This window comes from Hyperolius riggenbachi, chromosome 1 (assembly GCF_040937935.1).
Source record: "Hyperolius riggenbachi isolate aHypRig1 chromosome 1, aHypRig1.pri, whole genome shotgun sequence".
Taxonomy (NCBI): Eukaryota; Metazoa; Chordata; class Amphibia; order Anura; family Hyperoliidae; genus Hyperolius; species Hyperolius riggenbachi.
The window spans coordinates 568,471,015-568,497,972 of record NC_090646.1 but is presented as its reverse complement, the minus strand read 5'-3'; the positions used below and the strand labels follow the sequence as shown (position 1 = coordinate 568,497,972).

The 26,958-nt window shown below is 44.3% G+C and overlaps 1 protein-coding gene across 1 annotated transcript in view; it reads left to right on the top strand.

Moving 5' to 3' along the window:
* The window catches only part of ADGRV1 (adhesion G protein-coupled receptor V1), a 629,361-nt gene that overhangs the window by 481,380 nt on the left and 121,023 nt on the right, over positions 1-26,958 (top strand). Inside the window, exon 85 of the mRNA XM_068247792.1 lies at positions 18,099-18,215. Within this exon, the coding sequence (XP_068103893.1) occupies positions 18,099-18,215 (117 nt within the window). The remainder of the gene's footprint in view (positions 1-18,098; positions 18,216-26,958) is intronic.

Below are 26,958 nucleotides of genomic sequence, written 5' to 3'. Positions count from 1 at the left end.
TTCTGGTATGTTGGAGGAAGGCAATAAACCATAAATAAGCCATATTAAAATATTAAAACGTACTGCTTTATTTTCGGAACAAAAACTTCTAACAGGATCGACAAAGTTCAAGTATAGCACACAGTAAAGTTCTTTAAAATGATAAAGCACCAAAAAGCAAGGATGCAATAAATGGTGATGTTTACTCAAGCTGCTCTGTCTCCTGATACACCATGGAATAGCGATTAAAGAAGTTAAAGGAGAATCTCTCTGGTCCCAGGGCACCAGTGCAGTCACAACCTCTATATCCCCTATTGCTACACCACTGCTAGTCTTCTGATTCATTATTTTTGGCCATCAGGCCCACATCAGGGAGAATGAAGATTAGTTTTGGTGTTCAAATTCAGCATAGCCAATTCAAAACTCCCAAAGACGTCCATCTGCCATTGTTCAGCACTGAACGAGCGGACAGGGTCAGGAGAAGTTCACTGCCCTATGTGTCATGTTGCATTTCACGTGACTTGGATACTTCCTCCTTCAAGGCAACCTAACACACAGGGCAGTGAACTTCTTATAACCCTGTCCGCTCGATCAGTGCTGGATAGCGGCAGCTGGGAGTCTTCGGGTGTTTCGAATCGGCTATGCTGAATTTTAAATACACAAATGAAGATTGTATTTGGCTGATAGTTTTCCATTGGCTTTATGCAAATAAATTAAGATATTTATGGTCAGTTTTGAGACTTGGTAATACTTGCAGGTCACACATGCTTGAGAAAAGAGCCTAGAGCCAAGAGCCTAGAGCCAAACATTGCATCTTCTCTGTGGACTACATATAAGATGCTTTTACAGAAAGAGCTACAATAAAAGTTAAGTTTTAACGATGGTGCTGGCTCAATTGACATTCTGAAAAGCAGTAATACAACTACTCTTCCACTCCAGTGTTATCTGAAAGGTGGTCTGAGGCATGCCATTGAGCTATGACCAGGCACATGTACATCTTGGCACCTGACGTTTGTTTGTGCTTTTGATACAGGAAGTGAACTGGGTGGGTTGATAATTATGTACCGCAGAGCCTGTCAGCTGAGGCACCTGTAATGTATGATAACAGAGCTTATCTAGGCACCCTTCCAGCTACCCAAGGCACTTGGTACTTTGCATATGTACCTTTCCAAAGGCTTTTGGTAAAAGCAACAAACATACTGGGAATATCTTTAAAAATAGAGTTAAAGACCCATACCCACTATGTGATTTTTACCATGATTTTTCCGATGACCGGCGATTTTTTTTAAGCGACAAGCGATTGTTTCCACAAACAATGTTTGGTGATGCGTTGCGATAACGACCGTCACAGCGGATTAGATCTTTATGATCCCCGATGACTTCCACTTAAAGTACCAAAATCATTTGATTTCTCGTTTGCGCCCATCATGTGCTGTCACATGACATTGCATGTTCTCGCAGGTAAGAAAATGGATCGGGGAATCTCGTTCATTTGGAGGTGGGGCTGTGAGGTTCCTCAATCCATTGTTAGCTGAGTATTTAGCTTTAGTTTATGGATTGCTAATTTGTCTTCAATTACAGTAATACCATCAGGGTGTCTGTAGTGATATAGGGGTGTATGCACTAAACTGCTTTAAATTAATACTGAAGTAAAGAAAAAAAATGTTTAGTGTTCACCTATAGAGAAGGAAGGCTCTGGATTCTATAGAGCCTTCCTGGGCCTCACTTGGTCCTCTTGTTCCAGCACTGTCACCCTTGTTGCAGGTATTTGACCAGCTGGTTGAATATGCCTTTGGGAATCTTCAAAAGGCTTCAGAAGCACTTGTGTTCCCAAATGCTTCTGAAGACGGGTGGCTCAGTACTGCTCAGTGTGCGCATGCACAGTATGGAATCACCTGTCTTCAGAAGCACTTGGAGGACACGAGTGCTTCCGAAGCCTTCTGAGGACTCTCGGAGGTGGGAAATTTGAATTGGGGACAGCGCTGGAACACGGACACCGAAAGAGGATAGGGAAGGCTCTATGAGAGCCAGAGCTTTCCTTTTCCATAGGTGAGTAATTGACCATTTTTTTTCTTTCTTTAAATTGCTATATATTTGCTTTAGGCCGGGTGCATACATAGCAGAAGCACTTGCGGAGTGGGAAACGCTGTGTTTTATGCAGCAATGTTAGTCTATGGGACGCAGAAGTACTAGCGTTGCACTTGTGAATTACAGTAAGAGTTCTGCAGACACTGGTAGTGTTGCATAATATGCTGGCTGACTGCCAAAACGCACATAATGAAAATCTATGGTAACGCATATGCATTGCGTTTTTTCATGCGCTTTTTTTAATTAAAAAGTAAAGATCTGTGATGTGTTTCCTCTTCCTGTTGTCTTCCTAGTGATTAGCATACATTTTTTAAAAAGAATGCATACAAAACGCAGGCAAAACGTATGAAAAACACATCTGCATAAAAAAAGCAAACGCACCAAAAACGTGGTAAAAACGCAATAGAAAAGTGCAAATGCACCACCCTAAACCGCTACCTTGTCACGCTATATCATATGTGAACCCAGCCATAAGCAGAGTTACGTGTGTAAAGTCTTACGTACGATGAGTAGAGCATAACGCGTTGCATGTAATGTATTGCATTATACTCTGGCAGTAAGACTTTACGCACGATATTCTGCTTAACGCAGTTTAGTGCATACACCCCATAATGAGTTAACACATACTGGAAGGAGGGCTAGAACTAAAGCTCTGAAATACCATCACACAAGTCTTTTCCTAGCACTGGGCTCTGTACAAGTGGGAGCTGGGATCAGTTGTGTTCTTTGTCCTTCTGTTCTGCTGAATAATTAGGTATTGTTGACAAATGCTTAGCACACTGAGCCTGACTAGCAGTCATATGCTGACCCGCACATCCTGTTTCATTAAAGTTTTATTTTCCGGTAAAAGTCAGTTACCTCCTGTGCTGTGCCAGGAAAATATGAGTGATGTTGAATTTATAATTTTTTTATGTGTGTATTTATTTACATTGACATACACCAGGTGTGCCCACACTTTTTCAGCTCGCGAGCTACTTTAAAATTCGCCGAGGCCAGGAGATCTACCGACGTTTTAAATGCACCTGGACACCCCCAATCCCCCCCTACCCCGGAAAGGTAGTTAGGTATATGTGCCTTCAGTATAGGTTAGCTGGGTATATGTGCCTCAGTATAGGTTAGCTGGGTATATGAAACTTCGGTATAGGTTAGCTGGGTATATGTGCCTTCAGTATAGGTTAGCTGCGTATATATGTGCCTCAGTATAGGTTAGCTGGGTATATGTACCTTCAGTATAGGTTAGCTGGGTATATGTAATATATAGTAGCAAATATATCGGCGCCAAGGGACAATGGAACCGCCGCTGAGAAGAACAATGTCCAAAAGTTCAGAAGTCAGGCATACATCAAAGGTCAGCGCAGGTTTAGAAAGTAATTGTATGTAGGGAATGGTAAATTCTTCACCACAATATATCAAATGCTCAGAGGTAGGTATCCGCCAAACATCAAAACTAGAAAAGGCTTACCAGCTCCCAACAACCCACATTATAAGGTTGTGAAATGGCTCATGTCACAGATAACGTCCAGGGAACATCAGACGTCGTGAAGATCCAGTGGACATCCGTGTGGAGGTAAAGTTTCAGGAATTTATATAGGAAAACAAAAACGGCAATATCTAAGCGTAACCCGTTTATTTAGATAAAATTTCTTTAAAAGGCAGTAGACATAAAAACGATAACTCACATACGGGGCCCATAAACAGGGAACCCCAGAAGATTAGCGCGCATGTAATGGTCAATCGAAGATCAATAGACAATGGTGCCGCCTGTTACCTTCCCGACCGGTTTCGCAGTCTTGCGTCATCAGGGGAGAAAAGGCGAACAGGCGGCAGGCACCAAATTTATAGCTTTTAGTCTGGGAAAAGAAGGTGGGGTGAAAGAAAACTTCCTCAGAAGGGCATCACTAATCAAAGTAGGAAAGAGTCACCCAAATGTGTAAATAAAGTGAAAAACAGAACAATATGTAAATAGCATATTAATAGCAAATAATGGTGTAAAAAATATAATGATATCAATAGTAAAAACAAGATTACAAACAAAAAACACCTAGACTTTTGAAAATCAATAGGCAGCTTGATTACTCTAGTCTGCACAGGAAGCAGAGCAAGGGAGGGAAAAAAAAAAAAAAAAAAAAAAAAAAAAAAGGGAATATTGGAACATACACTTCCTCTCTACACACAATAAGGAAGTGTCTATTGGGACATACAGGCACCCCTGCATATCAGCAGAAGAGGCATAGAGAACACACAAAAAAAGATTCATTTCCACACAGTGGTAATATAGTGCAATGGTCAAGGGCTCAGACTACGACACAGGAGACCCGGGTTCAACTCCCGGCTCCTCCAGCCCAAAAAACACACCCATCAAGCAAGGGACTCTTGAAGACAAGGGGAGAGCCACATGGGGCACAAAAAGAGCCCCCAATTTTAAGGGGGGAGGAAATAAAAAAATATAAAGTAAAAGCGCAAAAAGCGCTATGTGCTAACTAATATTGATTTATATTAAAAAAAAAAAAAAAAAAAAAAAAAAAAATTGACATTCTAAACCTCATAAACAAAGTGTGTATGAGGTATAGATGTGACTAGAGCTACGCACGTCACAAAGAGTGAAAAGTGCAAATACAATGAAATGCGACATAAACATCGCAAAGGGAAAACATGTGTTTCTATCTGGATAGCTCTAGGGAGCAAGCTAGTGACAACAAGGCAAGTAGGATGAAGTAAAGAGTACATGTGATAATGAGAATGGTGTAAAATAACCCACATATTAAATAGCCAGGGTAACTCGGGAGATTAAAATTATGTATATAATAAATTTAGCATAAAAATCTGTACGTAGCGTTGATTCGACCAGTACATGAGCACCATTACAGATAATAACAATAGATACATAGAATAAAAAATTTAAAAATAAAAATAAAAAGTTGTTAAGAATCATTAATAAAACAATTAACGTCTAATTCAATATTCAACCCTGCAGGGCATGATGTGCGAAGTTTAAAAATCCATTCCGTTTCAAGTCTGGAGACCTCCCTCTCTAGGTTTTGACCTCTCCAATTAATCCGAATACCGTCAATGACGCAGTATTTCAAAAGTGCAGGATTTCTGTCGTGTTGTGCTGCAAAGTGTTTGGAGACGGAATGTCCCTGAAAACCTTTACCAATCAGATATATATGTTCCCCTAATCTTTCTTTAAAAGGTCTGGTAGTTCTACCAACATATTTTAACCCGCAAGGGCATTCCAGTAAATAAACTACAAAGGTGCTATCGCAAGTAAAAAGACGATTGATCTGAAATGTAGGGGAATAGGGGTCCCCACCTAAAAAGGAGGAAATTTTTCTTGGCATATCTTTGCATGCTTTACATCCCTTACATTTCCCACACCTGTAAAAACCTTTTAATGGCACTATACCAGAGGCTGTCCTAGAAGGTGGGTCAATATAGCTATGTACAAGTCGGTCCCGCAGGTTTGGAGCTCTCCGAAAGATGACCCCAGGATTGTCCGCAAGCATAGGACCAATCACTGGGTCACCTCTCAGGAGATGCCAATGCCTGGAGAGAAGCTTTTTAATTTCTTTATGCTGTATATTGTACTGAGTGAGAAAGTGAAACCCTCCACTCCTGGTAGGATCTGATGGTCGAACTTTACGCAAGAAAGACCGGTCAGTTTGACCAATCTGGTCTCTGACGGTCTCCAATGCATTCTTCTTATACCCTTTGGCCTCAAATCTAGAAATCAACAAATCACTCTGAATAACATAATCAGATGGTGAAGAACAGTTTCTATGTATTCTAGTAAACTGGCCTCTAGGTACCCCCTTCAACCATGGAGCATAGTGACAGCTGGTGGTGGGAATAAAGCTGTTCCTATCCGTATCTTTAAAGAAAGTTTTTGTAATAAACTTATTGGAATCAAATTGAATATGTAAATCAAGAAAATGTATCTCATGTGAACTACAGACACAGTTAAAAACCAGGTGATCAGTATTATTATTAATATGGTTGATAAACAACTGTAATGAATCTTGATCTCCGTTCCAAATAACCACCACGTCATCAATATATCTCTTATATAATAAAAGTTGTGGGAATAGTGTTTTATCAATAAAAGACTCCTCCCAGATGGCCAAAAATAGGTTCGCAAGGCTGGGTGCAAATTTAGCACCCATAGCCACACCCACCTTTTGTAAAAAGTATCGGCCATCAAACCAAAAATAGTTCCGGGACATAGCAAAATTTAAACATTCAATGATAAAATCAATTTGTGCAAGGTTAAGTTGCTGGTTTTTTACTAGACACAATCGAACTGCCTGGGCTCCAGCCTCCTGTTCAATAACAGTATATAAAGAGGAGATATCAGCAGCCATAAGAATGCAGGGACCCTCACAGGATATGGACCCAAGCAGCTCTATTAAATGTCCAGAGTCTCTCAAATAGGATGGAATATTAGGAACCAACGGTTGTAGAAAGTGATCTACAAATTCCCCCAATCGTGAGGTAATGGAATTTATCCCGCTTACAATGGGTCTACCCGGGGGGTGTAGTGGGTCCTTATGCAGTTTAGGAAGATAATAAATCACTGGAGTTCTGACATAAGAGGGAACGAGATGCTCTGCCTCTAATTTGTTCAGAAATCCATCTGACTCCCCTCTCAGGACCAACTCAGCAAGTTCGTCGTGAAAACGACTTCCGGGATCCCCACGAAGGGGGAGGTAGGTGGTTTGGTCACTTAGTAGTCTTTCCATCTCAGCTTTATAATTCACCCTATTCAGTAATACAATCCCGCCCCCCTTATCCGCGGGTTTAATAACCAAATCTTTCTCTTCCAGCAGTGCAGTCATAGCATTCTGTGTTTCCACATTACCTCTAGGTTTCTTTACCTTCAGGGCATAAATATCCTTCAGCAATGATTTTTTAAAAGCCTCTATAGAATGATTATTAGAGATGAGGGGGTTAAACGTAGAGGCATTTCGAAGGCCACTGTTAAGAAGGTTCCTCTCCAAGCTAATATCAACAGTACTGGTAGTTGGAGCAGTTTTACTCAAAAAAAATTTTTTTACATTAAGTCTCCGTATAAATTTATGAGCATCAATGAAGAGCTCAAACTTGTTAAGTGGTTTTGGAGGAGCAAATTTCAGGCCCTTATCCAACAACTTAATTTCAGATCTCGTGAGTATATGTGAGCTCAAATTAAATAAGCCCTCTCCTACATCTCTGGTCGTTTTTTGTTTCTTAAGTTGTACCCGCCGTCCACCCCTATTGCCCCTTCTGTTTGATTTCCTACCTCCTTCTCCCTTGTGGCTGTTTTTGGATCCATAAAAGGGGTAAGAGGTTCCTCCTCAGAAATCTCCAGTTCAGAATCCGAGAGGTCCGAAAAGATTTCAAATCTATTGTGTATAGGAAGAGGCCTATTCTCGGGTAGAACAGGTGGAGCTTTAAATGGTTTTGGTATCCATTGTTTCATTGGTTTTAGTCTTCTAGGTGTTGGGATATGTGCCTTCAGTATAGGTTAGCTGGGTATATGTGCCTCAGTATAGGTTAGCTGGGTATATGTGCCTCAGTATAGGTTAGCTGGGTATATGTGCCTTCAGTATAGGTTAGCTGGGTATATGTGCCTTCAGTATAGGTTAGCTGGGTGTATGTGCCTTCAGTATAGGTTAGCTGGGTATATGTGCCTTCAGTATAGGTTAGCTGGGTATATGTGCCTTAGTATAGGTTAGCTGGGTATACAGTATCTGCCTTTAGTATAGGTTAGCTAGGTATATGTGCCTCAGTATAGGTTAGCTGGGTATATCTGCCTTTAGTATAGGTTAGCTAAGTATATGTGCCTCAGTATAGGTTAGCTGGGTATATGTGCCTTCAGTATAGATTAGCTGGGTATATGTGCCTTCAGTATAGGTTAGCTGGGTATATGTGCCTGCAGTATAGGTTAGCTGGGTATATGTGCCTGCAGTATAGGTTAGCTGGGTATACAGTATCTGCCTTCAGTATAGGTTAGCTAGGTATATGTGCCTCAGTATAGGTTAGCTGGGTACAGAGCCGTGACAAGGTCCTCCAGCACCCAAGGCTGAGACACCAAAGTGCGCCCCTCCATCCCTCCACCCCAGTCATCACACACTGATTGCTATTCGACTAAGAGGCACCCCAGGGCCCCCAACACCTTAATCTCTAGTTATCTGGCTTGTAGTCACTTCCATGTATCTCCTTTTCTTATTTCTTTTTGCTTCAAACACAATTAGGAATGACAGTTGAGTGAATTGTGTGCCCCCTCCTACACTGCGCCCTGAGGCTGGAGCCTCTCCAGCCTCTGCCTCGGCCCGGCCCTGGCTGGGTATATGTGCCTCAGTATAGGTTAGCTGGGTATATGTGCCTCAGTATAGGTTAGCTGGGTATATGTGCCTTTAGTATAGGTTAGCTAGGTATATGTGCCTCAGTATAGGCTAGCTGGGTATATGTGCCTTTAGTATAGGTTAGCTGGGTATATGTGCCTTCAGTATAGGTTAGCTGGGTATATGTGCCTTTAGTATAGGTTAGCTGGGTATATGTGCCTTTAGTATAGGTTAGCTGGGTATATGTGCCTTGGTATAGGTTAGCTGGGTATATGTTCCTTTAGTATAGGTTAGCTGGGTATAGGGCGGGCACGCTTACCTCCCTCCAGCGGTGGCGTCCTGGCTTCACTGCCCGCCAGCCGCCGAATTGCATATCTGCCCTCGAGGCAGCCGCGGCTGAGGGAGGCTCTGGTGAGCAGCGTGAGTGGAGCGGAAGTTTTGCTTCAGGCGCTGCCCCCAGCCATGACACTACATCACGGCAGAGCCGCCCCTGGCCTCTCAGCCGCGCCTCTCTCCTCCCCTGATTAGCCGCGCTATCAGCAACCAGCAGCAAAATCTGATTCTACAGCTGCTGGCCGCAAAATTCAATGGGATGCGGCCATGAGGCCGTGATCTACCAATAAGGCGGTCGCGATCTACCGGTAGATCGCGATCGACCTAATGGGCAGCCCTGACATACACATACTGTATATATAAGCCAAATTTTTGGGTCCAAAAAGTGGCCCTAAAGTGGAGGTGTCAGCTTATATGCGAGTCACCAAAAATGTTCTTCCCCCTGCTAAATGTAAAATACAGTTATGACGATCAAATAGCCCCATGCTAATGCCGGGGAGGGCACTCACATGAATGGAGGAAGCACACACCACTGTGCAATGACCGGGGGGGGACACTCAGGTCAGGTAAGGAAGAACGCGGTTATGCTGTACATGGCTCTGCAATGCCTGGGGGCACCCGGGCAGTGTTTGTGTAGGGGGGAACTATTTGATTCTCATAATTGTGTTATACATGTGGTGGGGGGCATTCTTGCGGGGTGACAATTTTTATGCTGTGGGGCACTTGAGGAGTGTGTGTGTGTGTGTGTGGGGGGGGGGGGGGTTTACATTGTCACTATTTACATTGTCACACTATCAGTGCACTGTATAGAGGCACCTGTGACTGTGGCTCTGCTCTCCTGCCTTCTCTGTGATTCCTACCCCTTTTTAGATAGAACTTGGGGGGTCGGCTTATATGCGAGTCGGCTCATATGCGAGTATATACGTTATCTGTAGTAGATAGAAGACGAGACATCAATCCTTGCTTTTAAGGTTTATCGGTGGATTAACAATATAGGAATACCATGCAGAGTACAGGTGGAGATACTGGCCTTACAGCTGTTTCACTGTATTACTGCTTTCTCAGAGACCAAAAGCCTTTTGGTCTGGTCTCAGAGGAAGTGGTAATATCGCAATATGGCTGTAAGACCAGCATCTCCACCTGTACTTTGCATGGTGTGCCTATACTGTTAATCCACTAATAAACCCTAAAAGCAAGGATTGATGCTTCATCTTCTATCTACTACATATCTGTGAACCTCTATACGAGGGCATATCTGTAGGGAGTGGAATACAGCAACCGGAGGCGTATCTAGAGGGGTGCAGGCATGGCTCATGCCTGTACTGCACCCCCATGCCTGCCCCTGTACCTCCCTGTCACTCAGGCCTCAGATCAGGTTAATTCTGTTATCTAGGAAACATGGATAGTTAATTTATGTATGTAGAGCACACTTTGCTTAGTGATAGAAAAGAGGACAGAGAGGAAATAAAAAGAGATATTTCCAAAAAAATAACTTAAGCAATATTCTGAGCCAAAAACGCAAGCAACCATATCACATCTACACGAGAAACAACACTGTTTTTAGAGGGGAAGGGAACACTGAATAGGGTGGGGGGGGCGCAATTTCAGTGTTTGCCGTAGGCTCTATATTACCCAGATACGCCCCTGACAGCAACATCTAAAGGCCAAGCAATTAGTGCCGCCCATCTACCTCTGGCTATAGACATACACATATCCATCTTTCCAATGGGCGCTGATTATTTGATATTACCTATAAGCGTGTACTGAAAACGTGTGCTACATACACACGAGGCACGGATGTCTGCAGTTGCATGGAGACAAGCAACAGTTGAAAGTCTCCAGCAATGACAGTTGTATACAAGCGATTATTGTATACACGCGGCAACAACCTGTCTGCAACATAGCGGAAACTGTTGCTCAGCAACTTCTGTCGCAGGTTCAATGAACTGTCGGACTCACGAGTTGCTAGAGACTAGCATACACACGACCGCACAGACTTGAGACTAGCGACGGTTCCTGCAACAGCTATTGCTGGCGATTGGCCAAGTCAATCACCCAGCGACAGCTCTGATTAGCAACAGTTCCTTGCGCGCACCTCATACACACGGAGGACCTGTTGCCGCAACATGCGCGCGCCATGTGTTTCCAGCAACAGTTGTAGCCCCTGTGTATGGGCCTTTATTACCAAGGTTCAGGAACCTTTTTGGCTGAGAGAGCCATAAATGCCACAAATTTTAAAATGTATTTCCATGAGAGCCATACAATATGTTTCAAAATGGGACAGTGCGCATGCGCAGCAGAGGGCTCACGTCCCTGTTGCCATGGCCATGATGTGTATACAGTTGATCCGCTGGGTAGCGGAACTGTCAGACACATCTTCAACTTCTCTTGGCTTTCAGCAACATCAGCAATTTCCCCAAGAGCCAGACAGGAGAAATACCGACTAACAGCTTGTACAATTAACTAGCTGACTTGCGGGTTGATTCCCTTTGTAGGGCAAGATCCCCGCACGTTAGCCCAATAGGCTGTCTGTCAAGTGACAGGCAGCCTATTGGGCCAATCAAAGTGCAGGGATCTTGTCCTACTAAGTCACTGGACCTGACAGGGTCCAGGGTAGGACTGTTGGAGCAGCTGTTAGTTTTGGGGGGAGTGTGAGTACGTTAGTAGCGCATGCTACAGCAGTAGTGTGCCTACTTTGAAAATTGTACTTGCGCTGCCACACTAAGCTGTTTGAGCAGTGTAGCTTAGTGAATCAACCCCTAATGATTTGCCTGTGAACCAGATGTAGTCATCAAAAGAGCCACATCTGGCTCCCGAGCCATAGGTTTCCTACCCCTGATGTAAGAGGATTAATCAGTGAAATGATGGGAAAAAAACGTGCTGCACAATTACAGTGCCTCGTACATAAAATGCTACATTTCATATGAAGCAGTAGGGTCCATGTCAGCATTACCGAATCACATGATTACTATGAGAACAAAAAAAGGACTGTTTTCTTGGATGCATAAAAATCCCTTTGTTTCCACACTGTGTGACTTCCAGGCTTAGAAGAACATCATATGGTCTTCTTCTGCCAGGAGCATTGACTGTTTCACATTATTAGAGATGTATATATCGTTTGATATTGGAATATACCCCCATAAAGCATATATTGGTATATGCCTCTTAAAGAGACTCTGAAGCGAGAATAAATCTCGCTTCAGAGCTCATAGTTAGCAGGGGCATGTGTGCCCCTGCTAAACCGCTGCTATCCCGCGGCTAAACGAGGGTCCCTGACCCCCCAAATCCCCTCCGTGCAGCGGGGGATTACTTCCTGTTTGAGGCAGGGCTAACCGCCACAGGCCTGCCCCACGCGCGTCTGTCAGCGCGTATCTCCGCCTCTCCCCCGCCCCTCTCAGTCTTCCTTCACTGAGAGGGGCGGGGGAGAGGCGGCGATGCGCCGCTGATAGACGCGACTAGAGGCAGGGCTGCAGCCCAATTTGGTCGTTGATTTTGCAGGGGGGGGTTGGGGGTGAAGGGACCCCCGTTTAGCCGCGGGATAGCGGCGTTTTAGCAGGGGCACACGTGCCCCTGCTAACTATGAGCTCTGAAGCGAGAATTATTCTTGCTGAAGGTCTTCTTTTGAGAAAGGGAAGCCTTCTAATACATTTCCCTTTTCATTAGTTTTACATGATTTAAATAATTTTGGTTGCCTTCGACTCCCGCTGTTATTTTCTTTTTAAACCATGTGTTAGTACTTTTTCAGTTCCTTGGTGTTCCTAGGCGACCTGTGACATGATTAGATAAACGTGTGTATGTACAGTACTAAACATATTAATAACCAGGGTGTTGTACTTGTTTTATTTTGCTGCCTGAAATAGTTAATTTTTAAGGCTGGAAATGACAGCTTCTGTCTTGTCAGAACCTTGTCAGGAATATAGTAAACATCACTGATAAGCAAATTACAACCATACAAGTTTTTTGTGGCAAAATACATTTTCTACATACTTCTGAGAACAGATGGAGAGAGAAAGGGTCAATATACTTCATGTATTTTCATTTAGGGACATTTAATAGACTGCAACTGAGCAGAGTCAACAAAACATTCAATCTACTTCCTAAATGTTTAAATATAAAATAAAATCCTGGGATGTCTTAAAAAGTCATTTTTAGGAGTAGGAGGATAAATATAATTGTTTATCTCATCAGTTTATTTTCACCTCGGGTTCACTTTAAAAGTTATTTTCTAGATAAGATGAAATATTATCTCCAAGAGACAAGTTAAAGAGACACTGAAGCGGAAAAAAAATTATGATATTATGATTTGTATGTGTAGTACAGCTAAGAAATAAAGCATTAAGATCAGATACATCAGTCTAATCAGTCACTATATCATTTTTTTTTTTCGCTTCAGTGTCTCTTTAAGTGAATAGGGGCCTAGTAGAGAGAGAGAGAGAGAGAGAGAGAGAGAGAGAGAGCTATGCAGAAGTTCAGGTTAAGGACAGTAAATATATTTACAGGATAAGCAAGAGACTGTTGAATAAAAGTTTTTACCTTATTTGCTGCAAAAAGTATCTGGGATGCAGACTGTGTTCCTGCTTTCAAGGAAGCAGACATAGGATTACAATCCTGTGTTTACAAATAAGCTGCTCAGCCAAGGCAGCCAGTTGACACAGCTGAGAGATCAAATTACAGTTGTGATTAGTCACAGATGAGGGGGAATTAGGCTAAACTCTCTAAATACATACAGGGTGCATTTCTCTATGCTTTCCTTCTGTCCTGTGCAAGAGTTCAGGTCCACTTTAACCATAGAATTGGGGAATTAGTGTTAGGTGTATGTAGATGGGAGGAGGTTAGTATTAGGCGTATATGGCAGAAGGTTAGTGTGAGCGATAAATTAGAAAAAGCAATACTAAAATATCAATAACATTACCGATATACTACTATCGGCATTACCCAGCAGCCAATTTACCGGACGCCTTTTTTGATTTTTATTCACAATTGTCATTAGGCTAATTTTGCATATTTATATATAGATACAAAATACCCCTTGTCCTTTAAATGTGATGAGTATTTTGAAAGAAAGAAAGGAAAACAACATATTGCCATTATTACCGCATACATATTATCCGGCATTGGCCATTCGGAGCGTGCTAATCTCAGATTTTAGTACATAAAGGAATTTTAATCTGATGTTGTTTTGAATGGGGCTTTGCATGACAAGATAGTTTGTTATTGGACTTCAAGGGGAGACAGTCTAATGCCTTTATTCATGCATTGAAGCCAACTGCTTTCATGCCGTTTAAGTATATTTCGCCAGAGACCTCCCGTTGTGCGGTAATACGTCTGTTATGTCCGAACATGCCATATTTTGTTTATACTGTACGTGAATACTTCTGAGAGCTGAAAAACAACCATGCCGTGGCATGTTACTGGGCTTATCAAACCAAACCTAAGACTGTATTAATCCCATTAGCTCTGGGTTAGCAAGCTCATGGCATTTTACATTCAGAGGAGTTTTTTCAGGTCTCTGTGCTTTCCAGTCATGATCTCCTGATGAAGGGAAACCAGTTATTTCTTGATTGGTACAGTTGATTTTACAAGGACTGCTTGTAGAATAATATCATAATTCAGATACAGACTAGACTATTGTCCTGCAAATGCGGTTGTTTCTTCCAACTTGATTGTCATCTAAAGAATTTACAGTTTTAATCCTGACATGATGACAATTTGATCCTGTTTTGTCTTCGCTGAAAGGCTGACATGCTGCTGCATTGACTGATTGATAATATGGGATGCCATAGGGACCATTTATAAAAATGGGCAAAAGGGGTGAACTTCTTAGTTAACTTCTTCTGTGTACTTTCAGCATCTGCATCTGTACTATCTGCATCTGATTAATCTCTAAAGGGGCGTACACACCTTTGATTTATGACGCCCATCGGTGATCGGGACCCAATCTGCTTGGGCGGCGGCATCACTGGGCCAGCCAGTAGAGATGCATGTCAACTATATAGATGACAACCAGTTCTGTTGCTATGCAGGGGAGGGGGCAGAGAGACAGTGGAGGGGCGCGTGCATGACGTCACACGACTGCAGGGGAAGCAACGTGAACAATGAAGTTGACCATCAGTCAGGTGGATTGCTCGTGGGTTGTGGGTCGGGGGCTGCCATTCACATACTTGATTATCGGCTGAGGTGGTTATTATCACCCCTCCCCCCCCCTCAACTGGCCTGAGTTGTTAAGCTGAATACATACCTAGCAATCCAGGAAGATGGATCCCAGTGACGTCCCCCGACAGCGAGCGTTACCCCATCCATCTTTCTGCGGGCGGGTACATGTTAAGTCATGCAACGGCACACGTCAGGCGCGAATGGGAAGTCAAGCAATCACAGTACTTTGCGCTGAGTCATCAGGGATTTCATGCATCCGATATGACAGTCGTTGCCACCGCACGTTGCCTAATATCATTTGCCGAATCGTGCACCTGTACCCACATTGCTAGATCCCTCAAAAAGATTGATGGTCATCAGAAAAATAGTGGGCACGATCCTTTACTTTCTTCCTCATTGAGCTGTTTCAATAAACAAATGTCACCACTTCTAGTCATGTGATATTGGCAAAAGGATAAGTGGGCATTGGTCTAGTGACGTGACCAGTAGGAGGAGCAAAGTGAGAGAGAAAGGGGCGGGCACAATGTACAATTTAGGATTGAGTCTCACCTAATCATAAATAGAAGAAAATACATATATCCGGGCACATCGCCTCTAGTTAGGACATTAAATAAATTATTAAGGAATGGGAGGTGCTGAAGTGGGTGTGGCTAGAAAACAGCAAAAATCTATTAACCCTTCGCACTCTCGCATGCAAATGTTCAAACAAATGCATTCACAGATTCACTCATCCAGGCACAACTGTTATCCCTACAGCTAAGTTAAAAGCCGGGGTCTTAGTTCACAGAAGAATGCATTCTTATGCTTAGTCACCTATACTGCGCAGAAGTATCCAGGTAAACATAGGTGTCCTAACTCTGGCCCTGTAACATGCATAGTGCAGACATGCAAATACACCACTTCAGACAAGCTTATGACCTGTCACAGCCCCCCTTCACAGACACATTTCCATCCAGTGTCAGGGTGAGGCTGCTACCAAGGGCGTACCAATAGCCCCCGCAGCCCCCGCCATCATGGGGGGTGGAGGATCCTATGCAATGAGTAGAGCAACATCAGTATCATACATTACCTTGTTCCAGCGGAACAATATGTTCTCCCTTCTTTCTTCACTGTAGCCGCTGCTAAACTTGCCGGAGCTGATCTCCTTGCGGCTACCCTCTGTGCATGTCACATGACGTGCATCAAGAGCCGTATGGAGATAGGGTGTACAGACCGGTGTGAGGACATGTCACTCTGCTGGGACAAACGCTGACACTGCTCTGCCCCCTCCCCCCCCCCTGCAGCACAGCTGTCAGCTGCACTCCAGCCCCACATGTATATGCTTTCCCTACCAGCTCTGTCCCACTTGCTGCTACACTCAGAGGCCTTTTCCTTGTCATAGTCCTGTTCACATGTGCATCTCATGGCAAGGCTCACTTTTTCCTTCCTTAGTGTTTGTACCCGACTACCTCTAGATTGTAAGCTTGCAAGGGCAGGGACCACCTCCTAGTGTTTTTTGATTTTGTTGTACTTATTCTATCAAATGAACATGTACTTGTATTGAGGGATGTTTTCATGCCACACATGAACTATGTGTGCATTTTGTAATTGTAACTGGATGCTCCTATTGTACTGTGTGTGAACTATTAACGTATCTGGTCTTCGCTACTGTCTGTTTTGCATTCTGTAAAGGGCCACAGAATATGTTGGTGCTACAAGTATTTACTATATATTCCGGCGTATAAGACGACTGGGCGTGTAAGACAAATGCATTCACAAATTCACTCACCCAGGCACCACTGTTATCCCTAAGAATGCATTCTTATGCTTAGTCACCTGCACTGCGCAGAAGTACCCAGGTAAACATAGGTGTCCTAATGCTCGCCCTGTAACATGCATAGTGCAAACATGCAAATAAGTTATCAAGGAAAGGGAGGTGCTGAAGGGGGTGTTGCTAATTCTCTGGCCACACCCCCTTCAGCACCTTCCCTTCCTTAATAACTTATTTAATGTCCTAACTAGAGGCGATGTGCCTGGATATGTGTATTTTGTTCTTGTTACTGACCCCTGTGGCTAGGGTCTAATTCAGTGCACTCCCTCCTTCCCCTGTATGTGTTTGGCAGCATGCACACAGCTTATGCTGGTGTATGTGCATGGTGCACATGGACACATAACGTTAGCTCCCTTGTGCGATTGGTAAGATGCACTGTCTGTCCCAGGAGAGGACGTCAGGATGTGTGCTCCTAATCCATTGATAGGTTTGATGCAATGAATGTGTTTGCATGTCTGCACTATGCATGTTACAGGGCCAGAGTTAGGACACCTATGTTTACCTGGGTACTTCTGCGCAGTATAGGTGACTAAGCATAAGAATGCATTCTTCTGTGAACTAAAACCCCGGCTTTTAACTTAGCTGTAGGGATAACAGTTATGCCTGGATGAGTGAATCTGTGAATGCATTTGTTTGAACATTTGCATGCGAGAGTGCGAAGGGTTAATAGATTTTTTTCTAATCATAAATAGGTTCACTTTATGGGCTCGATTCACAAACGCGTGATAAATGCTATCAACAGCAGTTATCATGCGATCTGCCGCTTGCAGTGGTCTTCATGAGCACAGTTCACGTGATAAGCGAAGGTTTCCACGTGATCACGTGTGCTTTTCACGTGAAACGCGCACGTGATCACGTAGAAACCTTCGCTTATCACATGAATTAACGCTGTTCACATGAGAAGCACTGCGAGCGGCAGATCGCATGATAACTGCTGTGATAGCAGTTATCACGCGTTTTGTGAATCGAGCCCTATGTGGGGCCCTGACCAGAATACAAAAAATCAAAAAATGCTGTGTGGAACATCTAACTTTAGACATGCATGCTTGTTTTAGCCAGAACCATCAGAGTAACTATGACAATCCGCTACTACCAGCTTGTTAATAATTTCTGTCATGACAGGTTCACTTGGTGATCGATTCTCCAGCTCCTTTGTTATCACTGCACAGCTTGCTAAGTAAAGTCCAGCAGGCTGATTACTGTCTTTTCAGCTGGGGTCCTCATTAGATTATAATCACAACCCTTTACAATCCAGAGACCAAAGCTCACTGGGAACGGTGGCTGTTTCTGACATAAATAGGCATATGTGCAATTATGTCCTTGCCATGGTCACTTTAATTGTATTTCAGCTGAACTTTTGCTCTTTCAATATTTGGTTTTATTAATGGATTGCTGTGTTCTGTTTGTTGCAGATCTCATTTCTGGCCTCGGCGTACGTTAGCCGAGAGCTCCCCCATGACAGATGTGCTGGTCTGGCGGCGGTCACACACTACTTCTACCTCTGCCAGTTCTTCTGGATGTTCATTCAGGTGAGTGAGCTGAGAGTTCCCCCATAACAGATGTGCTGGTCTGGCGGCCGTCACATACTACTTCTACCTCTGCCAGTTCTTCTGGATGTTCATTCAGGTGAGTGAGCAGAGAGTTCCCCCATGACAGATGTGCTGGTCTGGCGGCGGTCACACACTACTTCTACCTCTGCCAGTTCTTCTGGATGTTCATTCAGGTGAGTGAGCGGAGAGTTCCCCCATAACAGATGTGCTGGTCTGGCGGCCGTCACATACTACTTCTACCTCTGCCAGTTCTTCTGGATGTTCATTCAGGTGAGTGAGCAGACAGTTCCCCCATAACAGATGTGCTGGTCTGGCGGCGGTCACACACTACTTCTACCTCTGCCAGTTCTTCTGGATGTTCATTCAGGTGAGTGAGCTGAGAGCTCCCCCATAACAGATGTGCTGGTCTGGCGGTTGTCACTCACTACTTCTACCTCTGCCAGTTCTTCTGGATGTTCATTCAGGTGAGATTCAGTGAAGTGCTCCTTTTTCCTCAGGCGTGATGAATCTTAACATCTATCTTTAATTAATCTATTTAAGTCCGTCTTTATGGCGAGTCATTGAGATGTGTCAAGGGTATTACTCAATTACAGTTACTGAAGGCGGATCAGAGATTTATTTCACAAGCACTTTTTCCTAATAATCAGTAATGTGCGCTGCCTGTGCAGATACAAGACATGAAGTGAGACAAGAATTCTGAGAGCTTCTTATCTGTACTTTCCCTAGAACTCTGCCTTCTATGACAAGACCTCCTACAGTGAATGCCCATGGGCATCACCACTGTCATCACTCATAACAGAAGGTGCTTGCCTTGCTAAGTGGCTATAATAATTAAGAGCAAGTCTACTTTATGAGCATTTCTGCTCCGTACATTGCAAATATTAATGGCAAACCTTATTCAGCTTACTTCTCTCTTTGTTTGAATATAAGAAATATAGCCATTACACCATGTCCTTAAAGGGTACATGAACTGACATGTGACATGATGAAATTAACATGTGATTAACATGGGTATGTACAGTCTCAGGCCTACAAAGAACTAGCCTCGGTTCCTTTTCTCTTACTGTAAGGGTTAAGAATTCAGGTATGTAAGACACACTTTCTCATCAGTAGGACTTGAGTCAGAGTGTAGTGTAACTCGCAGTGATAACCAATTACAAGCTCTGACACTGCAGCTGTCCTTGGCAGGTTTTGGTGCAATTATGATGTACATAGTGCTTAAAGGAATTATCAGGGACATGCTGGGAGCTTGGGGCTGGACGAAGCCCCGGGTAAGTAGCACTTATTTTGCTTCAAAATCCCTGATAACTCCTTTAAGGGTGGCCCACTTTAAAACTTGCACTGGAGCCTATTTCTCCTTAGCTATACCACTTATTAAAAGCCTAAAAACAAATGAATGGCAGAGAAACACTTCTGAGTGCAGAGAATAGATTTAAAAATGTGAATAGCTCAATATGAGAGCTGCAAAACATTAAAAGACTGTGCCTCAGCTGAAACAGTAAAAACAATAAACTTCCTTTTTTAGCTTTTAAACACAAAATAAAATTGTGGGATACTAGGAAAGTCCTATTTAGGAGTGATGCTATATACAGTGGAGGAAATAATTATTTGACCCCTCACTGATTTTGTAAGTTTGTCCAATGACAAAGAAATGAAAAGTCTCAGAACAGTATCATTTCAATTGTAGGTTTATTTTAACAGTGGCAGATAGCACATCAAAAGGAAAAATCGAAAAAATAACCTTAAATAAAAGATAGCAACTGATTTGCATTTCATTGAGTGAAATAAGTTTTTGAACCCTCTAACAATAAAAGACTTAATACTTAGTTGAAAAACCCTTGTTTGCAAGGACAGAGGTCAAACGTTTCTTGTAATTGATGACCAAGTTTGCATACATTTTAGGAGGAATGTTGGTCCACTCCTCTTTGCAGATCATCTCTAAATCCCTAAGGTTTCGAGGCTGTCTCTGTGCAACTCTGAGCTTGAGCTCCCTCCATAGGTTTTCTATTGGATTAAGGTCCGGAGACTGACTAGGCCACTCCATGACCTTAATGTACTTCTTCTTGAGCCACTCCTTTGTTGCCTTTGCTGTATGTTTTGGGTCATTGTCGTGCTGGAACACCCATCCACGACCCATTTTCAGTTTCCTGGCAGAGGGAAGGAGGTTGTCGTTCAGGATTTCACGATACATGGCTCCGTCCATGTCCCCGTTAATGCGATTAAGTTGTCCTGTGCCCTTAGCAGAAAAACACCCCCAAAGCAAAATGTTTCCACCCCCATGCTTGACGGTGGGGACGGTGTTTTGGGGGTCAAAGGCAGCATTTTTCTTCCTCCAAACACAGCGAGTTGAGTTAATGCCAAAGAGCTCTATTTTGGTCTCATCAGACCACAGCACCTTCTCCCAGTCACTCACAGAATCATTCAGGTGTTCATTGGCAAACTTCAGACGGGCCTGCACATGTGCCTTCTTGAGCAGGGGGACCTTGCGAGCCCTGCAGGATTTTAATCCATTGCGGTGTAATGTGTTTCCAATGGTTTTCTTGGTGACTGTGGTCCCTGCTAATTTGAGGTCATTCACTAACTCCTCCCGTGTAGTTCTAGGATGCTTTTTCACCTTTCTCAGAACCATTGACACCCCACGAGGTGAGATCTTGCGTGGAGCCCTAGAGCGAGGTCGATTGATGGTCATTATGTGCTCCTTCCATTTTCGAACAATCGCACCAACAGTTGTCACCTTCTCTCCCGGCTTCTTGCTAATGGTTTTGTAGCCCATTCCAGCCTTGTGCAGGTCTCCAATTTTGTCTCTGACATCCTTGGACAGCTCTTTGGTCTTTCCCATGTTGGAGAGTTTGGAGTCTGCTTGATTGATTGATTCTGTGGACAGGTGTCTTTTATACAGGTGACTAGTTAAGACAGGTGTCCTTAATGAGGGTGACTAATTGAGTAGAAGTGTCTAACCACTCTGTGGGAGCCAGAACTCTTAATGGTTGGTAGGGGTTCAAAAACTTATTTCACTCAATGAAATGCAAATCAGTTGCTATCTTTTATTTAAGGTTATTTTTTCGATTTTCCTTTTGATGTGCTATCTGCCACTGTTAAAATAAACCTACCATTGAAATGATACTGTTCTGAGACTTTTCATTTCTTTGTCATTGGACAAACTTACAAAATCAGTGAGGGGTCAAATAATTATTTCCTCCACTGTAAATACCAATGTTTAACTCATCAGTTTATTTTCGGTTCAGGTTTGCTTTCACAAAGACTGACTTGTACGCTGGCAAATCTGCTGCCATTCACTCAGCCCAAGAGTAGAGAATCACTGACAAGGGCTCCTGCTATGCGAAGTTAATTATTCATGCAAGAAGAAAGGAACTTCTAGGCAGTTCATACTCAAAAGACCACACAAATTGTGTGTTTGGGAAAACGTGCAATTTTTTTTCTGCGAAGTTGGGAAATTCATAGCTACCGTGTTTCCCCGAAAATAAGACACTGTCTTAGATTAATTTCTCTTCCAAAATGTGTGCTAGGGCTTATTTTCAGGGAGGTCTTATATTTTGTGAGGGTAGCCAAATCCCCTTTAGTATTTAGCCAGATTCCCCCTCTATATAGCCAGATTTACTCTGAATATATAGGCAGATTCCCCCTGAGTATATAGGCAGATCCCCCATGTGTATTTAGCCAGATTCCCCCTGAGTATATAGGCAGATTCCCCCTGAGTATATAGGCAGATTCCCCCTGAGTATATAGGCAGATTCCCCCTGAGTATATAGGCAGATTCCCCCTGAGTATATAGGCAGCACGGTGGCGTAGTGGTTAGCTCTCTCGCCTTGCAGCGCTGGGTCCCTGGTTCGAATCCCAGCCAGGGCGCTATCTGCAAAGAGTTTGTATGTTCTCTCCGTGTCTGCGTGGGTTTCCTCCGGGCACTCCGGTTTCCTCCCACATTCCAAAAACATACGGATAAGTTAATTGGCTCCCCCTAAAATTGGCCCTAGACTACAATACATACACTACATAATATAGCCATATGGCAATGGTAGGGATTAGATTGTGAGCTCCTTTGTGGGACAGTTAGCGACAAGATATATATATACACTGTGCAGCGCTGCGTAATATGTCGGCGCTATATAAATACTAAATAATAATAAAAAATAATAATCCCCCATGTGTATATAGGCAGATTCCCCCTGAGTATATAGGCAGATTCCCCCTGAGTATATAGGCAGATTCCCCCTGAGTATATAGGCAGATTCCCCCTGAGTATATAGGCAGATCCCCCCTGAGTATATAGGCAGATTCCCCCTGAGTATATAGGCAGATTCCCCCTGAGTATATAGGCAGATTCCCCCTGAGTATATAGGCAGATCCCCCATGTGTATATAGGCAGATTCCCCCTGAGTATATAGGCAGATTCCCCCTGAGTATATAGGCAGATTCTCCCTGAGTATATAGGCAGATTCCCCCTGAGTATAGAAGCAGATCCCCCATGTGTATCTAGGCAGATTCCCCCTACAGATCCCCCATGTGTATATAGGCAGATCCCTCTGAGTATATAGGCAGATCCCCCATGTGTATATAGGCAGATTCCCCCTGAGTATATAGGCAGATCACCCCCCTGTGTATATAGGCAGATTCCCCCTGAGTATATAGGCAGATCCCCATGTGTATATAGGCAGATCCCCATGTGTATATAGGCAGATTCCCCCTACAGATCCCCCATGTGTATATAGGCAGATCACCCCCCTGTGTATATAGGCAGATCCCCCTGAGTATATAGGCAGATCCCCCATGTGTATATAGGCAGATCCCCCATGTGTATATAGGCAGATCCCCCATGTGTATATAGGCAGATTCCCCCTGAGTATATAGGCAGATCCCAGGGGCGTAGCAATAGGGGGTGCAGAGGTAGCGACTGCATCGGGGCCCTTGGGCCAGAGGGGCCCCATTGGGCTTTCCTTCAAGCACAATATTAGCTCTCTATTGGTCCTGTGCTGGTAATAATCACTTCTATAGATGCTCTAAATACTTGTAATCATTAACACACTGTTCCCCATTCCCTTCTTGCACCTCTGACACTGTAGTTGCCATTGGCAGGTTTTGGTACGCCGTATCAATTGTTATGTATAGAGTGCTTGGGGGGCCCCATGTAAAACTTGCACCGGGGCCCACAGCTCCTTAGCTACGCCACTGGCAGATCCCCCATGTGTATATAGGCAGATTCCCCCTACAGATCCCCCATGTGTATATAGGCAGATCACCCCCCTGTGTATATAGGCAGATCCCCCTGAGTATATAGGCAGATCCCCCATGTGCATATAGGCAGATCACCCCCCTGTGTATATAGGCAGATTCCTCCCTCCCGCCCGCTTTACCTCCGTGCAGCTGGCTCCTCTCCCCCTCCTCAATAAGATCGGATCCCCCCGCGGTTTATGCCAGGCATAATTCAAACCGCTGATCAGCGGTGACGTCAGCTCATGCAGCCCAGTAACAGCGCTGCCATATACAGGAAGTGATCTGTGTTTACTTCCTGTACAGTGCAGCGCTGTTACTGGGCTGCATGAGCTGACGTCACCGCTGATCAGCGGTTTGAATTATGCCTGGCATAAACCGCGGGGGGGGATCCAACCTTGTTAAGGAGGGGGACAGGAGCCAGCTGCACGGAGGTAAAGCGGGCGGGAGGGAGGGAAGAAGGGAGAGCGAGCAATTGCCACTAGGGCTTATTTTAGGAGGATGTCTTAAAGAGACTTTGTAACATTAAAAAGATCCCCTGGGGGGTACTCACCTCGGGTGGGGAAAGCCTCCGGATCCTAATGAGGCTTCCCACGCCGTCCTCTGTCCCACGGGGGTCTCGCCGCAGCCCTCCGAACAGCCGGCGACTGTGCCGACTGTCAGTTCAATATTTACCTTTGCTGGCTCCAGCGGGGGCGCTGTGGCGGCTTTCCGTTCCGAACTACACGGAAATACCCGATCTCATTCGGGTCCGCTCTACTGCGCAGGCGCAGGACACTTGCGCCTGCGCAGTAGAGCGGACCCGACGGCGATCGGGTATTTCCGTGTAGTTCGGAGCCGACAGCCATCAGAGCGCCTGCGCAGGAGCCAGGAAGGTAAATATTGACGTCACCGCTGCACGGACTCCACGGAGGGCTGCAGCGAGACCCCTGACGGATGGAGAACGGCGTGGGAAGCCTCATTAGGATCCGGAGGCTTCCCCCACCCGAGGTGAGTACCCCCCAGGGGATCTTTTCATGTTACAGTTCCTCTTTAAAGAGGATCTGTAACATCAAAAGATCCCCTGGGGGGTACTCACCTCGGGTGGGGGAAGCCTCCGGATCCTAATGAGGCTTCCCACGGCGTCCTCTGTCCCACGGGGGTCTCGCTGCAGCCCTCCGTACAAGATGACGTCATTATTTACCTTCCCGGCTCCTGCGCAGGCGCTCTGACGGCTGTCGGCTCCGAACTACACGGAAATACCCGATCGCCGTCGGGTCTGCTCTACTGCGCAGGCGCAAGTTTCCGGCGCCTGCGCAGTAGAGCGGACCCGACTGAGATCGGGTATTTCCGTGTAGTTCGGAGCGGAAAGCAGCCACAGCGCCCCGCTGGAGCCAGCAAAGGTAAATATTGATTTTACAGTCGGGCCTGTCGCCGGCTGTTCGGAGGGCTGCAGCGAGACCCCCGTGGGACAGAGGACGGCGTGGGAAGCCTCATTAGGATCCCGAGGCTTCCCCCACCCGAGGTGAGTACCCCCCAGGGGATCTTTTTGAGGTTACAGAGTCTCTTTAACAATCTGAATTGTAAAAGGACTTGTGATACAGCATTAAGGAGGAAGGCAGATTAGTTTTAATTGAGGTTAATGTTAGGGGAAGGTTAGCACTAGGCATTAGCAGAAGAGTAACACTGTCAGAACAGGATAAAATGGCGCCATCGGCGCCTTGGAAGAAAGGGCGCCACTATAGGCTCCCATTATAAAAACTGCAATTGGCGACAATGGGAGGAAATTTGGGCACACGGATGTGCCACAGAAATCCGCTACGGGCTTTAAACCCACACACAATGCAATCTCACATGGGTAGCAATGAAAAACAACCGGGCATACAACACAGGCACTGGTATGCAACACAATACTCTGCAGTCTCTCTCAAGCAAATGTAAATTATCTGCTTAGTACACAGTAGACTAACTTATTAAATAAAGATTAAATATTCCAAAAACTTGAAACAGTGCGGAAAGAATATTTACAAAAATAATACTTACAAAAACTAAAGAAAAAATGACAATGACACATAACAGGACATTTGCTTATAAAAATAAAAGGGAATAAAACAGATATAGATTCACACTTGGCGACACCATCTGCTTCAGCAGAGGGGCAATGGATTCAGTACCCTGAGGTTGAGGATGAGAGGGAGGGTGCCAGGGGTGCAATGTCAGGCTAAGGGTAGTGGTTAGTTTAATTAAGAAACAATATCCCTGGAATACAGCGTCTAGTCAGCAGTATGGCAGCCAGGCTGGTAGCATTTTTTAAACAGTGTTAACAATACCAGCATCTTTATTTTTATCTAAAGTAGGTTTCCTGTAAATGAACTTGTGAGCAGTGTTAGTAATTAACTCCTGAACAAAACTACATTTTCTGGAAATGGCATGTTGTGTTGTTTTACTGAATGTGCCTATCACTTGCTTGGTTTGAACAGTTTTTGATTTGCTTGAATATGATATCTCACCTTGCTGGGTGGAATTCAGATAAGACCAGCTTGTGCCAAGCAGGTCGTGGCTTTGTGACGTGTGTTGCTGCACAGCACTTGTTGATATATGATGCTTAGTGATATTTCATGTAATCACATAGGCCTGGAAATACAATATTTTGCTTCCCAAGGAAAGCCTGACTTACAGAGATCTACTTCTATGTAACTGTATGTTCTGTGTTGCCGGGCCGTGATAAGTGCTGTGCTAATCTTATCTGCTGACAGAAATATGGGGAAAATTATTCATAGAAGTGCAGTGCAGGAAAAGGTGTGTACCTCACACCCACTCACATGTGCCCCCACTCCTACCAGCGGCTTAGTCACTGAGCATTGTGTATAGTGTATGTATTAAGATATGCAGAAGAGAAGTCTGCAGATTATATGACTCACTTAACCTAAAAAAAAAATCTGCACATTCTATCCATCTAGATGTTAAAGCAAATCTGAACTCATCAGTTTAGGTTTATTTATTAAAATATACCCAGATTAGAGATGTAGGGGATGCTGAGGAGAGAAGAAGCATGTGATCAGTTTGGTCAGCTGATAGATTTGTAAGGCTCTGATTTGCTGATCATGATCATGTGCTAAACCAGGACGTCATCACAGCAAATCAGAACCTTATCAATCTATTAGCTGATCAAACTGATCACATGCTCCTCCATGAGTTCTGCTAAGCATTGCCATCCCTACAGAGATGATAATAATGGCTCAAATCCAGGTGTTTTTGTTTTTTTTAAATAGATCTCTTAAAGGGGCGCTACTGTTAAATTGTAGCTGTTCCATTATCCCCACCATCAGTTATTTAATATGGACAGCATAAATTTCACCATAGAGAAGCTGCTACAGAAGCGGCTCCAGTTTTCTGCGCAGGCGCGGCTGTACTCCTGCAGGCACAGTACCGCCGTGCTCATGCTTAAAGTAGAGTGACCAGATTTTTGTCGATTCAACCGGGGACGGGGGGCACGGCGAAAAATGGGGGGCTGCGC